Source organism: Oryzias latipes, chromosome 5 (genome assembly GCF_053564925.1).
Source record: "Oryzias latipes strain Hd-rR chromosome 5, Olatipes_Hd-rR_3.1".
In the NCBI taxonomy this organism is placed as follows: domain Eukaryota; kingdom Metazoa; phylum Chordata; class Actinopteri; order Beloniformes; family Adrianichthyidae; genus Oryzias; species Oryzias latipes.
Genome location: NC_136241.1, coordinates 35,217,238 through 35,232,572, shown reverse-complemented (window position 1 = coordinate 35,232,572; position 15,335 = coordinate 35,217,238). Strand labels below are relative to the sequence as shown.

General features: G+C 48.7%; 2 protein-coding genes across 20 annotated transcripts in view; both read left to right on the top strand.

Moving 5' to 3' along the window:
* Positions 1-2,688, top strand: part of slmapa (sarcolemma associated protein a) — a 47,767-nt gene extending 45,079 nt beyond the window's left edge. For all 16 annotated transcript variants that reach the window (XM_023955333.2, XM_023955330.2, XM_078947815.1 and 13 more), the window contains one exon: positions 1,480-2,688. In XM_023955333.2, the coding sequence (XP_023811101.1) occupies positions 1,480-1,575 (96 nt within the window). In that variant the 3' untranslated portion in view covers positions 1,576-2,688. The remainder of the gene's footprint in view (positions 1-1,479) is intronic.
* Positions 2,689-6,742: 4,054 nt separating this feature from the next.
* Positions 6,743-15,335, top strand: part of LOC101168946 (filamin-B) — a 38,615-nt gene continuing 30,022 nt past the window's right edge. For 3 of the 4 annotated variants that reach the window (XM_078947806.1, XM_078947808.1, XM_078947807.1), the window contains exon 1: positions 6,743-7,213. In XM_078947806.1, coding sequence (XP_078803932.1) covers positions 6,922-7,213 — 292 coding nt within the window. In that variant the 5' untranslated portion in view covers positions 6,743-6,921. The remainder of the gene's footprint in view (positions 7,214-15,335) is intronic. The other variant, XM_078947809.1, reaches the window with a different exon arrangement.

Sequence of the window (15,335 nt, the reverse complement as noted above, 5' to 3'; positions counted from 1 at the left end):
GCCGAATCTGAAGCTCAGATCGGACTCCCCCCTCCTTCAGAGGCCGATGGTCGTCGTCGTGTCTCGTCTTCAGCTCTAACCGCATGACCATCTGTCAGTCACACCTCCACTCTGAACTCTTCCCGCCATTTTTCTGAGAACAGCAGTCCAGCCGATCTTCACAGGTCCACTGCTGTTCGGGACGTCCGTTCACTTCACTCTGGTGAAAAACGGCAGAAATCTGCCTTTAAAAAGACAAACGATGAGAAATGTTTGATTAAAAACAGGAAATATTCCCTGTAGCGTGAAATCAGAGCCAGATCTGTTCAAAGATCAGGAAGACTTCTTTTTCAGTTTAACACAAACACTGTGGGTGAAGCTGGCGTCCTCAGGCACTAACCCCGCCCTTGGCCCCGCCTCCTCTGCTTCCTTCTTTGGTTTGTTTCTGCCTGAGGCCTGGTGTCGTGCACGGCGTGCACGTTTGTGCTGCATGCTCCTCAGCGTCTGTGTTTCTGTCGTCTCCACCCGTCTGCTCTTCTGTCTTGGTTCTGAAAAGGTTTTTTTCTTTTTGATCGTTTTTTTTGGGTCGTCTCTTTTATGAGCGGGTGGGGGGGGGCTGTATTTTTTTTTTTTGGATGATTACAAAGTTTTATTTGAATAATTCTGGGTTCCAACAAAAAATGAATCAATGAAATATTTTTCCTTTAAACTTAAATCCAATTGAATTGTTATTCCTATTAGTTCAAATATAAAGTCATAAAATATGTAAAACGAACATTTTCTAAAGGAAACTTTGATTCTGATTTTTCTGACTTTCCATGTTTGTTGTTTCAAAATAATTAGATGTAGTTTTTTAAATGTATTTTGGCTCCAAATTTAGGATCAATTTGAAATATTTATGAACTCTGATTGTCAGCAGCTCACTGATTGGTCCATTTGAAAGCCGAATGATGCAAAAGGAACCAATGGTGCTTCAGTTTAGTTTATTTATTCTAAATGTATAAAAGCAGCAATAAATAAATGTTTATGATGACTGTAGTGGCGGGAACTGAGATTGAAAGAAAACCAACAGAACTGATGTAAATTAACAGTTTAATATGGTTTTGTAGCCAAAAGGGACAGAATTTTTAAAATAAGACAGAAAATTACAGCTTTCTGTTCCTGAATTCAGTCTATATTCCTAAATAATATTTAATTAAAAAAAAACCTTTTCAATAAATGCAGGAAATCACAGTTCCTGTTTGATCTCACTCCTTAAATGTATTAAAATAACTTCTTTGATGTCTGGATTTAGTCCCTAATCTGCTGTCAGATTAAATAATCTTTAGTTTTGGAGAATTCAGGAGGAAATCGTTGGGCTGAGATTTCCCTCCATGTTTGTCCTGCTGTCCTCCTCTCTGCTCCTCTTCACCTCCTGCTGCTCTCTGTTCATTAGCAGAGGAAGAGGAGTCTGTTTCTGACATCTTCATCTCTTCCTCTGCCCCCCCCCTCCCCCCACAGAGCGGCTGGAGCTCCTGGATGCCGGTCATCGCAGTGATGGTCGCCGTGACGGCGGCCGTCCTCTACCCCAGCTTTTCCAAGAGCAGCTCCACCTGAGACCCCCAGAGGCGGAGGAGCTGCGGACGCCATACAGTGTCGTTGTACATATGGGGGGGTGGGGGAGGGGGAGGGGTTTCTGCAAAGGACTTGATGCTTCTCGGTTTCTTTTTGAGGTTTGTTTTTCCTCTCAGGAGGACTTTGGGCGTCCGTCTCATTCTGTGATGGTGGAGGGGTTCTTCTTTCTTTCTCCAGCAGGCGGCGCCATCGCCTCTCGGCGGGCCGCGCTGGAGCTCACCACGCGAAACGTGCAGCTTTCCAGCAGACGCCTGAATGTGGCGGGACCGTAGCATTTCCACTCCCATTCTCACGTCCCAAATGTCGTCTTCGGGTTCGTTTGGGTTTTACTGTTTAGCGATCTGAGCGGCTCGGTCCTGCTGGGTTCTGAAGCGGATCAAGCAGAACCGGCTGCTGCAGGAGTCTGCGTCTCCACCTGGGTCAGGTTCCAGATCTGAGATTAGACTCTGGGTTTATTATTTTCATTTGTTTGGGGGAACAAAAGCAGCTGAACACGTGACCGTCAGGCGCCGGAAACGCTAAAACACACACGGATCCAGAACTCGGTCCGAAACGCCGATCCTCCACGTTCAGACCTAAGAGGATTCTCACCCGTCTCCTGTTGCAAAAGCGGTTCTGCTCCGGACAAACGCAGCGAGGAGCAGGACGGGTCCAAAGAGCTTCACCTCCCCTTTAACAGAACGCTGGGTCGGTTCCGATCCGTGTGTCCTAACTGTAAATACACAGACGCGGCGTCTCCAAGCACAGAACCTCTCCGTTCTTTGAAGGCTGCAGGCGGAGAACCTCCCGTCTGTCGGCCCTTTTTTAACCACTGATCGTCGGGGGGCGGGGCGTCGGCCTCTAACGGCGTGTTTGTTCACAGCGTTGCTCATCGTTGATGTTCTCCGTCTCGTCTCCGTGTTCAGAAATATTAATTCTAGACGGCGGGACGCGGATCCTGGCGTCCACAGAGAAAAACACTACAGAGAATCGAACCATGAACGTGTTCGGATGACGTGAAACTAGACTTATTTTGTTAAAGCGTGTAGAGATGCAGGACGACAGGCGGCGTGTTGAAGATGTGTGGATTAAAGTTGTAGCAAAGCTGACCCACCAGTGCTGCGTCTGCTCTCTTCTGTTCTCCGGGATGGACTCGAACCCGCGGACTGTGTTCTGCGGGTCCGCAGCCTCACAGCAGCATAAACATCTGTCTGACTCAGTCATGGAGGTCTGTGGAGCAGAAAAGGGGTTTGAAGAGTCATCTGGACTCGTTAGTTTTTTTTTTTTGTTGTTCTGTCGTTTCTCTGAAATAATAAAATTTAAATCAAATCTATAAATCTGACAGCTGAGTCCCCCCCATCTTCCCGGGGATCAAACAAACAGACAACGCCTGATACTTATAAAATTTAAGGGGGGGTCCTGACAGATGGTCGACGGCCTCACTGGTTCCAGGTAAACTTCCTGGTTGAAGCCAAAGTTTATCAGCTTTCCTCCTCAGAACCAAATTTACGACGGAACATTCGTATCCTGACTGATTTTTGGTGGTTCCTCCTCTAAATCATGAAGCATGGAAGGAAGGTCCTGGAAAAGCTCAGGAAATGCTGAAAAACAGTAACCGATGAGCTGCAGCAGCTGCTAAAAGCTTGAAGTTTCAAAATAAAAGACAATAGGCTGGAGGACAGGTCAGGGCTTTTATTTGATCAGACAGCTTAAAACAGTCAGATGAACTCCTTCTAGTTTCCTTTTTCAAATTACAGTATAGAAAACGTTTAGGACGTTTATTTGACCAGTTCTAAAAAAAACAACAATATAACATACGTGTAATAGAGGACCTGTAAAAAAAAATACAAAAAAAACTAATTTAGACATTTTCTGTGACCCGATTTGACATCAGAACAAAAATGGACTCAAACATTTACAAATCGAACAAGTTAGAAAAATCAATCAAATGTTTGGCTGCAGAACTGTCCAACTTTTTTAAATTCTGGAGTTTTGCTGTCTCTGGTTTATTTAGTTTTTGTCCAGTCATGCTTAGTATGACCGGCCCGGTGGGCCTCTGGTTCTGCCGGGCCCGATTCTTCTCGTGGTTTGGAGACTTCTCCAAATGTTCATGAGGCTTCAGTCCTGACTGTTCCTGAAAATCCCTGCTGAGGTTCTGGTTCTCTGACGGAACCGTCCGTGTGAATCTAGAGAAGGACGGGTTTGTGAGGTCCGGCTGAGTCCAGGACCTGCGGGCGTCCGGCTGAGTCCAGGACCTGCGGGCGTCCGGCTGAGTCCAGGACCTGCGGGCGTCCGGCTGAGTCCAGGACCTGCGGGCGTCCGGCTGCGTCCAGGACCTGCGGGCGTCCGGCTGAGTCCAGGACCTGCGGGCGTCCGGCTGAGTCCAGGACCTGCGGGCGTCCGGCTGAGTCCAGGACCTGCGGGCGTCCGGCTGCGTCCAGGACCTGCGGGCGTCCCCTCCTCCGACCGGAGCTTTCCCACGTCGACCCGTCTGCAGAATGAGCTCATGTTCCTCAGAGGCGCTGGGGCACGTGCCGCCGCTGGCGGTTTGGCAGCCAGATGGATGTTCTCCTTCCGCCGGGACGTTCCCCCTCCACCTCCTCCCAGTCATTGCTGCCCAGGTGTGGAATCGAACCGCGGCGGGAAAAGCCTGGAGGCCAGAGGCTCGGAGGAGGTCCCATCAGCCTGCAGGACGTCCTTCAGCCGCTGCAGTCATGAAGATGATGTCATAAACTCATGTGCTGAGTCATGGTCTGCGTTTCCTTCTCCCTCTCCTCTGACTTCATCTGCTGCTCCAGTTTGTTTCAAAGTGGTCCGTCTGTTTGTGAGGAAACATCTTCCCAACATTCCAGGTCTTTAGAAAAGCGTCTTCTCTGATTCTCACCAGATCCTCGTCCAGAAACACTAAAGTGGAGTCAGACTCTCAATCCTTCTGGAGCTTTTCAGTTCTGCTTCATCAAACCAAATGAAAATCAAACCGTAAACCTCCTTTTTCCCCGTAAATGTTCTGCAGGAAAACCTTTATCTCCTCAGCAGAACACAGTTCAAAACATTCAGTTCTTTAAACCTAAAATGGTGTCAAAACCTCAGAAGTAAAGTTTGAGGTTAGAATGTATTCTCTGTTTGTAGACATGAAAACAAACATGGTGGATTATTGTTTGGATGTTATAAATCCTTCATTGTTTTCCTCTTTCTCTTTATTCTAGCATCTTCCTCCATTTTTTGTTTCCTACAATTTTTCTGCCATTTCAACCATTCAACTATTCAAATGTTCATCTTTTTCCTGCTGTGGCTTTTGGTTCTTCAAATCCTTGAACTTTTCCAGATATTTCTGCCTCCATTGAAATAAATGGGGAGTCCTTGGAGCAGAAGCTCGCTGGTTCGATACCCGACTCCGGCATTTTTCACAAACATATTTTTGTTATTGTGCTGCTTTAACTTTATTTATGGTCAACTTTGATCATTTCTTTATTTTTTGCCCGTTATTCCCCTTTAAGTTTCATTTTCGTTCAGTTCTATAGCATCACCCCTGCATTTTCTTCTGGAAATCCTTCTAGTTTAGTTATTGAGTCATGAATGCAGGTCAAAGACGAAGGTGGAGATGTTGGAGCCTGCAGAAGACCTCAGGAACACCTTTGCACCTGAAGATGCTCCGTGTTCCTGCTTTCTAGTGTCCTTCACCAAATAAAACAAAAAACTTCTGGTGTTGTCTGACCTTTGACCTCTGGCTCCGATTCGATGGTGGACCGTAAACCCAGAGTCCTCCCGCTCCTCCTGGTCTCTGCTGTGGAGGAAGGAGGTGGTTACTGATTAGTGACCTTTGGCCTTTCATAGAACCGAAGTTCCTTGTTTGTGTTTGAGGAAGTCGTCCCGAGGAGCAAAGCGTAATGAAGTCACGTGTGGATCGGATGGGTTTGGAAATACACCGCATTAAATGGCAGGAATTCCTCGCCAAAGCCATGGTCAACATCACAGCTTGGTTGAAGGACTCCTGCTTGCAGTTGAACATCTAAAACAGCTGCTTGCTTTTCACTAAGTCCAATAAGGTCACCGCTGAACCAGACGTTTTTGTTTCAGGCTGCAGACGGAGTCAGAAAACCAACAGTGTCGTAATGGATTCAAATATCTAAAGCAGCAGAATCAACCTCAGTCACTTCACACACATTCGCCATCAGACGTCCAGCAGAAACGTTCATGCACTCTGTGGTTTTCTCACACATGTTTGCCCGTCTGCTCACAGGCTTGTAATGCATCTTTAAAACGTCTGCAGACAAACAAACTGTTAAAACTTTGGATAAGAAACCCAACGTTGTTCACCAGTGTGACAGAAACATGGATGTCTGTGTCGGGAAAACGTGGTCAAATGTTCAAATCTCTGGCTTCATCGTCCCCTCGTCTTCATCAGTTTAACAGCTGATCACAGTCGGAGGAGACTGTTCCATTTTAGAACAGAAGGTTTCTTCTGTTAGAGCTACTGAGTGGACCCCCCCCCCCCCCCCCATAACTGTTAGAAATGAAAACACAGAATTCCTTTCAGACACTGAGTAACCTCCACTTATGTGTGTATTTGTTCACACATTTGTCTGATTTTGGTTTGTTTTGTCGCTAATTTACATTTAGGTTAACTGCTAGTTTTACTGAATGTATGGTTTAATATATATATGTACGTAATGTTATGGAAATATGTCATTTTATTTGGATCTTTTAGGGTGATTTTAACATCTATAGGGACTACAGATGAAAAACTGGCCTATTGACAGGAATGTTTATGACTATGCGCTGTTTCTGTATCGCAGAAATAAATACATAAAAACATTAATAATAATTATACATTTGTGTTGTATAGCGCTTTAAATGGCAGAAAGACGCTTTACAAAACGTGAGTAAAAACAGTAAATAAAAACAATAGCGGGTACAATAAAAATAAAAACATAAAAATGACAGATGAAAGATTAAAATCAATTTCCAAAAGTTTTTAGTGATCTTTTAAACATTGGGGGGTCAGTCTCTAGTCTCTGAGATGTTGGGGCAGAAAATGCTGAAGCCTCGTATTGATAATTATTGCTTTGTTTCATGAATCAGATGGTTTTTCTCGGTGTTTTGATCGTTTCTGTGACTCAGAGTCTCATCTTCGTCACCGTCTGTCTCTGATGAAGCTCCGGCATCAGCTGGGGGCGGTCAAACGCCGCGCCGCCGGCTGGGAGCACAAAAGGCGGAGCCGCACTTGAACGCAGCAGCAGCAAACTTTAAAGCGGAGGTGCGGCGTCTCGGTGGACACACGGCGGGACCTCAGCGCGCGCTCAGCGGCCCACTTCTGCCTCACAGAACCGAACCGGAACGCCAGCGGACATGCCTGCCACAGAGAAGGACCTGGCGGAGGACGCCCCCTGGAAGAAGATCCAGCAGAACACCTTCACGCGCTGGATCAACGAGCACCTGAAGTGCGTCAACAAGCGGATCATGGACCTGCAGACCGACCTGAGCGACGGCCTGCGCCTCATCGCCCTGCTGGAGGTGCTGAGCCACAAGAGCATGTACAGGAAGTACCACCCGAGGCCCACCTTCAGGCAGATGAAGCTGGAGAACGTGTCAGTGGCCCTGGAGTTCCTGGAGCGGGAGAACATCAAGCTGGTCTCCATAGGTAAGTGAGTGAGTGTCGGGGGTTCGAAGCCGGACGCCCTCCGCCTCGCGACGGGGTTCTGTCCGCGCGACCCTAAAACTTAAACTTAACTTTCATGGGGGCTTTGAACGTCTCACGACTGCAAACGTTCGGCTGAACTCGGTCCAAACATGGAGAACCGATGTCTTTGTTCTGACCCCGATCTGTGGGTGTGGGGGTCTGTCTGTGTGTGTGTGTGTGTGTGGGGGGGGTCGCTCAAATATCAGCTCACTCCTGAAGTGGAACAATCATGGTATGGACACTCAGGGTACCTTCAGGGAACCCTCGTGTGCTCCTCACCATCATGGCTCCAGGTCAGGAGGCCAGGCTGTTCTGCAGGAGAACCGAGACCCAGAACTCAGCAGGAGAACCGAGACCCAGAACTCTGCAGGAGAACCGAGACCCAGAACTCTGCAGGAGAACCGAGACCCGGAACTCTGCAGGAGAACCGAGACCCGGAACTCTGCAGGAGAAGGGAAGAATCCCTTTGCTCCTCCTGCTGCCACAGCAGATCCTCCTGATGGGAGATGCTGACCCTGCACTGATGCTGACATAAAAATCTTTAAGCTGTGAGGAGCTGACAACATCTCCCCCTCAGCGGGGGTGGGTGGGTGGGGGGTGGAGGAGGAGCGGAAGGTTTATCCTCCTTTGCTGAGGTGGAGGAGGTTTACCGAAAACACCTCCTCAGAGCTGCGGCGCTCCCTGGAGTCAGCTGGTGGGAGTGGGCTGAGGTGTGTCTGAACTTTCCAGGCCACTCAGGAAGTGACTGACCCCCCCCCCCCCCCCCCCCCCCCCCCCCAGCTGGAGCTGGTTGGCTCTCCTTTTGTGCTGAAAACGGATGGTGGAGGCTGTCCTGATGACTCCTCTGAGCAGGGGGAGGTGTTCAGGATCTGCAGTCCGAATTCATCCTTCATTTGTGGAGGGGAGAACCAGGTGGAGGGAGGAACCAGGTGGAGGGGAGAACCAGGTGGAGGGAGGAACCAGGTGGAGGGGGGACCAGATGGAGGGGGCCTCCTCCTCATCGACTTGCAGGTCCAGCCTGGAGTTCATGCTGCAGGCTAAGGGGCGGAGCCTCCACTGTAACACCTAAGTGGGGTGGTAACAGGAATTTGTCAGATGCCTCACTGCCATGACAGGGTGAGGGCGAAGGGGGGGGGGCGTGGGAAGAGGTTCAGGGGGGTGCTTTGGTTCGCTCCGCTGCGGGGGCCACAGCCTTTATCCCTGCACAAGGAAACGCTTTTGTTCACTTCCTGTTTGTACAGAAACCAAAGCGTCTGAACCGAGCAGGTGTTGGTTTTCTAACAGGTGACCCCTCAGTGGTTTGTTATGGGGGGGGGGGCAGACTGGGCGGTCTGAGCGTGCTCAGCAGACGTGGCTGTGCTCCAGTCTGCTCCTCCCAGATGTTCAGGAGCTTCTCCTTCCACTGGAAGTTCAGACTGGAACCAAGACCAACCATCACACTGAACGGAAGTTTTGTCTGGGGGAGAAGGCTCCGCCCACAATGACAACAGGTGTGCCTGCAGGGTTCAGGTGTGAGGAAACATGTTTGCGTAGAAATGGAACAAACTCTGGTGTTTTTCTGTGACTGCTGGACGCGGCGCCTTCATGTTCATCATCAGCAAACGCTGGAATGTTTTTCTTCATGACATCAATCATTCACAGCCATCAATCACCCAAACTTTCTGTCACATGATCCAAGTGTTGTGCGTGTGCATGGACGTGCACGCGTCTGATCTCCTCTCCTGCAGCTTGGACGTTAGCCAGATACCTGCAGGCAGGTGTGTTTTGTGTAGACAGGGCGTAGGCCAGAGGCTTCGCAGGTGTTGCATCATAGTTATAGGTGAGAAGATCGCGCGGGGGGGGGTTGCCGTAGTTGCATCTCACCTGCATGATGGACCATAAGCTGCCGCCGCTGGTGGTCTGCAGATCATCTGGAATTCTGGATCCTCTGAGGGTCCTTTCCTCCTGCTTCATCTCCTTTAGCAGAGAAAGCATGAAAACAACTTGATCCAATCCCATAATGCTTTGCAACAGTAAAGGGAGTCATTGATGCTTTCAGGTTTAGAAGGTCTGTCAGGTTCTGAGCTTCAGAACTTTCAACATCAGCTCGTCTTTTTGGACCAAACACTAAAATATCTTTAAATTCTGACTTTTATGACATTAAAAGTAGAGAAGTCATTTATTTAAACAACGATCCGATTTTCTGACCTAAAGTGGATCCAGATCATCAAGTTAATGAAATCTGTGTCCAAACCAACAAGTAAACTAGAATGAATGTCAAATCCATTCACATGTTAGTTTCCTAAAGTTCACCACTGTTGTTTTTCTACATCCAGAGAATCCAAAGGGAACATTCTTAGAACATTCTAGACCCTGGATGGTCACATGACTTTATTCACAGTCTGTTCACACATTGGACTGGAATGATGGACCGATCCGTGTTTGCTGATGTCATCACATGTGTGTTGTCCGCTGTGATTGGTCGCTTTGACCTTATAGTCGTATAAACCTACTGGACCTTAATCCAGATGGTATCTTCCAGATTGACAATCCATTTACTTGAACTTGAAATGATTTTTTAATGGTTACTTTAACGACCATCTCTCCTTAGATCCGTCTGGTTGGATTGCAGGACAAACGTCGGTTCATTGTTGTGCCTCTGATGTAAACCAGGATGTTTTGATAAAATCCAAATCTCATAGGTCAGACTCCACTAAACCAGATTGAAGTCCAAAAGTTCTGTTCAGTGGTTCATTTCCTCTGAACCTGGAACCGTCCACGTGTCGCTGTAGGGCGTCGTCGTTCGCCGATACGTGGAGCTCTGCACAACGTTCAGAGCTGGAGAATGGCCTTCACCTGTCGGCAGGTGTGACTGAGAACAGGCCCAGCAGGTGTGACGCTTTCACCTGGCCTCCTGCACCCCCCCCCGCCCACCGGGGTCTCTCAGGTGAAGGCCAAAGCGTGTTCAGACGTCGGCTTTTATCTGTGTTTGCTTCGGCGACGTTGACCGTCCGCCTGGCTGCTCTTATCTTATCTCTCCCAATTGGCTGAACGTTACCATGGCGACGCGGCCAAGCAGCCTGCCGCTCCTCCTGGAGGTTTCGTACCACAGGTCGCGGTATCGACTCCTGCTTGATGCGGTTTCAGTTTTACTTCAGGTGGCGTTTGTTGATGGCTGTTGCTAAGGGAGTTTAAGGTTATCTGTGCTTCCATCAGTCTGTCACTCAGGTGAGATACCTGTGCAGATACCTGTGCAGATACCTGTGCAGATACCTGTGCAGATACCTGTGCAGATACCTGTGCAGATACCTGTGCAGATACCTGTGCAGATACCTGTGCAGATACGAGGAACAGAAGGTGAAACTCTGGAAATGCAGAGGAATTTAATCTCACCTAGAAATGTTGAACTGTTTTTATTCAGAGGGAAACTTGAAGAATCAAAGACTCAAACGTGTTATTTTGTGTCTTTGGATGTTCTGGACTCTGGGACCTCGGGTTCCTCATGCAGTCCTCTGAACGGGACGTTTATCCCGTCTGTGTATGGAGGTTCTTGATGCTGCAGCCTCAGCCCGTCCTGGGGGGGTTCTGGTCCGGTTCCTCTCACTGTTCTGCTGCTGCGGCTTTTCTGTGAAAATGCTGGGATGCTGCATTCAGGGAACAACCGGCTGCTTCTGTGGCGGTGTGTCACGTCAGCGGGCCTCCCCGGGACGGATTCAGACCCGGACGGAGAGCGTTCGGAGCTTCAGAGCGCCCAGATGTTTGCTTTCAGCAGCTGATCAGTGAGACTCCGGGAGCTCCTCCCTTAACCCTTGTGCTATCTTAGATGACCCCCCCCCCCCCTTCCATTGAGGTGTTCTCCCTACCATGACAAAGGTGGATAAAGGTGGAAAGAGTTCATGTAGTCCATGGACACCAGTGAAGATCACAAATCATTGAAGGTTCAGAGCGCTGTCTAGTGGGTCTAGATGACCCAACTCCCAATGGTAAAGTGCCTAGGATAGAACAAGGGTTACGGAGGCGCTGGATGTGAGATTTTTATATTTTATTAAACTGTAATCGTCAAAATCCCAGAGAATAGACGATTCCGTCTATTAGATTCCGATCCAGATTTTTCAAAGGAAAAGTTTTAATTCATCAGTTAAACCAATTTATTGACATATTTGTCAGGAAACCAAAGTGCTTCTATAAACGGTTCATCTTAAACATCAGTCCGTCTGTTTTCCCAGCATTTGATGTTTTCATCAGACGTTCCTCCTCAGTTTCATGGATCGATCCTCTTTTTCTTCCCTGGTTCACTGGATCAAACCACTGAAGTGGTTTTTCCTAAAGTGATCAACCAGCAGAGGCTGAACTGAAGGAGTGAAGTTCTGACAGGAAGTCAGGTGACATCAGCTGCTGAAACTCACAAACCAGAAACCGGAGTGTCGGAATGGAGCTGGCCGTGGGGGATGAGTGATTGATAACCGGCAGAGAAAAGCTCTCCGAGGTCACCGAGCGGCAGGCTGCATTCCAGCGGTTGCTGTGGCAACGGCTGTAAGCAAAGTCCCGGAGTGACTGCCGGATGCTGGAGGGGCGTGTCTGAAAGCAGGAGAGTTCAGAGACGATGGAGGAGAAGCGGCGATGCTCCACGGCGTGGATCTCCTCTGGTTCCGACGTGTTTGGGTTTTGGAGCGGAGCCTCGTTCTCCTCACGTCATGTGATCTCCTCCCAGCAGAAGAAACGTCTCAGAAGGTCTTGGTTTGGGGGGGTTGAACCGTCACGTGGTTCCTGAGCGCCGCTGTGACACCCCCAGGTGCACAACACCTGAAGGGACTTTAACGTTGTCATGGAAACGGCTGGAAGGAGGGGGGGCTTGTGGGTTCTGCCGGGTTTGATGTTCTGAAGTACCTTGATCCTTTTCCTCAGGAAGTGGACGTTCGGTTCCCGTTGGCGTCCAGCATAACTGTTGTCATGACGACCACGATGCTTTGTGTCTAAAGAGTCGCTCAGCTTTTGGCGGCCGGTCTCGGGTTTCCGGCGTTTGTCGGCGCGGCTCCCGCGTCCCGGAGCCGGACAGAGGCCCCGGTGTCTCCTGCTGGACGCCAACGGTAATCTGAGAGAAGATGGGATCTGGACTTCCAGGAGAACACAGCAGAACTCCTCAGGGGGAGACGCAGCAGCATTCTCCTCCTCCTCCTCCTCCTCCTCCTCCTCCTCCTCCTCCTCCTCCTCCTCCTCCTCCTCAGGGAAAAGGCTGAAATGCAAACCCACAGCATTTACTTAGAAAAACAGAAAACGATTCATTACATCCAAGAATCCATGTTCTCAAAACGGTCTGGTTATTTTTCAAGCCAGACATTGTTTTATTTTGAAGGATCTCTTCAGGATCTCTTTGCTTTTCCTAAATAAATGGAAACTGGAATCAGAGAAACTCGATTCTACAAGAACCTTCAGCTCCTTAAACTGGATTTACTTTGGGAACTTTAAGATTTCCTGTTTGATTCAGAGAGGAGGTTCTGGTTGGATCCGGTCCGTCTCTGGTCTCCTGATGTGATGCTGCTTTGTGGCGTCAAACGGACCTGCGCCGATGCAGAAGGAGGCGGGAAAGACGGATTCTGTCCTGTTGTGATTCTGAGACGGTTCCACCTCATGATCTGAACTTTCTTTTTTCTTGTAGACGTTTTGAGCTTTTCTAAAGCAAATAATGATTTGAATTGAGAATTTGAAGCTTTGATCTTCATCTTCATCATCTCCTTGGTTTAGAATTATTCCCTAAACTGCTGTTTTTAAAATAACAGTTTATGTAGAAAAGACTTGTGTAATTATGCAATCATGTTCTCTGGGGAACTCCCTTAGTGACACACACACCCACACACACACACACACACTCATTTGTCTACCCCCCCTGCAGACGTTTTTATGAGTCTGAATTGCCGCCGTCGTGTCCTCATTTATGTGCCACATTTGAAGTGGGCGGAGCTTGTCTGAAAGGTGAAGCTTTTTGATTGAATCCTTTTCCCTTTCACTTCCTGTTTGAAGCCCTTTAAAGGTCAAAGGTGTGGTTGACCTGCTCACCTGTAGGCGTCTTCAGGCCCAATGAAGCCCGTCTGCTTTCGTTTTGTGCTTGTGAGTCATGTGACCACGCGGTCCGCAGACGGCGGTTTCACTCGAGTTTAGATTCTTGACGATCCTGTTGACGGTTCTGGAACGTTTGCATGAGGACTCGGATCTTATGGATGTTAAACGTTCGGATGACGTCGTAGGACATCACGTGTTTTTCTGTACCTTAACCAAAGTTCAATTCTCATTATGGTCCAGAGGTAGAGCGGGCAACCTCTGATCAAAAGGACACAGGGTTGATTCCTACCCTGGAGAAGGAAACGCCACAAAAAGTCGCTGAAATTGTAGGCATCCCGCCCCCTAACCATCAAACAAGTCAAGCCGGACGGTTTACCCCCCCGAGCCGGTAAACAGCCCCCGAGTTAGTTGTCTGTTACCAACTCAGTGACCTTGTAGTGGAGTGTCCGCCCTGTGACTGGAGATCATGAGTTCAAATCCAGGCCGAGTCAAAGCAAAGACTAAAAATGGGACACTCACCATCAGGGGTTGGATTGGGGGGGTTAAGCCACCAAATGGTTTCAGAGCGCGGCTGTGCTCCCCCAGGGGAGGGGTCAAATGCGGGACCAACTGTCACACACCAAGGTGTGTTGGGTGTTGAACCTGTCTGCGTTTTGTCCAGACGGAGGGAAACTTCGTGTTTCCACAAACCGGAGCAGAAAGTCCTGAGCAGCTGAAACTGGCGGATCTGGTTCTGATGATCTCAGCGCCTGAGAACCAGCAGGGTGAGATCATGCAGGTTCTCCGCCGTGTGTTTATGCTCGCTGTCGTCATTCCAGATGTGCGGTAATGACGGGGCCGCTGCGGGCCGTGGCGTGCTCTGCTGCAGCCTGAACCCTGCCAGGAACCGTCTCTCCTCCACCTCAGCGGTTCTGGCGGGTTCAGTTTTGCTCTCTCTGATCACAAACGGGCCTGGACTGGACCGGACCGGACTCGGGCGGCTGTCCTCTGTTCTCTGGAGATCTCCTCCTGAAATCCTTCTGGGACGTTCTTGGTCTTTGATCTTCTTCCCCAAAAGCCGCATGAGAGGACCCCCCCCCATGTGAATTACAGAGGACTTCTTTTATTTTGAAGGTCTGATTCATGGTTTCCTCATTTCCTCTGAACTACAAATGCAAACCAGACTGAACTCCATAGAAGAAATGAAGCAGCCTCTAAATATTCATGCCCCCCAGAATCAAGAAGACTCTGCCTTTTCGGGTTCCCAGACACCCCCCCCCCCAGCTCCATACACAGAAGGGGGCATCAGACAGACAGCCCCTCCCTATACTAACATACTAACATCACTGACAGAAAGCAGACATGGAGTCCCGGTGGGAATGGCTCCAAAACACGTTTGTGTCACAGAAAAATAGAAAAGTCGTTTTTCACTAACACTTAGAAAATGTGGGAAACTTTGAGACCTTTTGGAGTAAACGTAGATTTTTTTATTTTGCAAATATCTTTTTATTGTTTTTAAACATGTGAACAAAGTTAGAAGCATTGAAACAGCATATATTGAACGAAAAACAAAAGAAAAAAAAACATTAGTACAAGAAGGTACGTAGAGTTGTCAGGTTGAAATTTTCCTGCTTCCAGGATCCTGATCACAAAGTGAACTATATGTCATAACCTTCTCTTGTTTTGTACATAAACCATTTTTCCCAGTCCTTCAGAAATTTTTCTTCCTTCATTCTTATGAGTAAACATAGATTTTAGAAATGAGCAACTGTTGTTTTGCCTGACAGAATGACATCAGAGCTGTGCGTGTGCACGTGCACGTGTGTGCGTGTGGAGCGTGATCATCTGGTGTTCAAACCCCATCATTTGTGTGGTTTTCCTGCCACCTTTCATTGGTCCTCAGAGGGGTGGGGGTGGGGGGGCATTTTTCAGAGAGTTGGTGGTCAGGCCTGATGATCTCACCGCTGAGGCATGAGCGTGCACGCGTGTGTGCACGTGCATGCTCTTCATCCTGTTTACTCTGCAGGTACCTCCTGTCTTTGTCTTCGATGGTCAGTTTGGGGGCGGA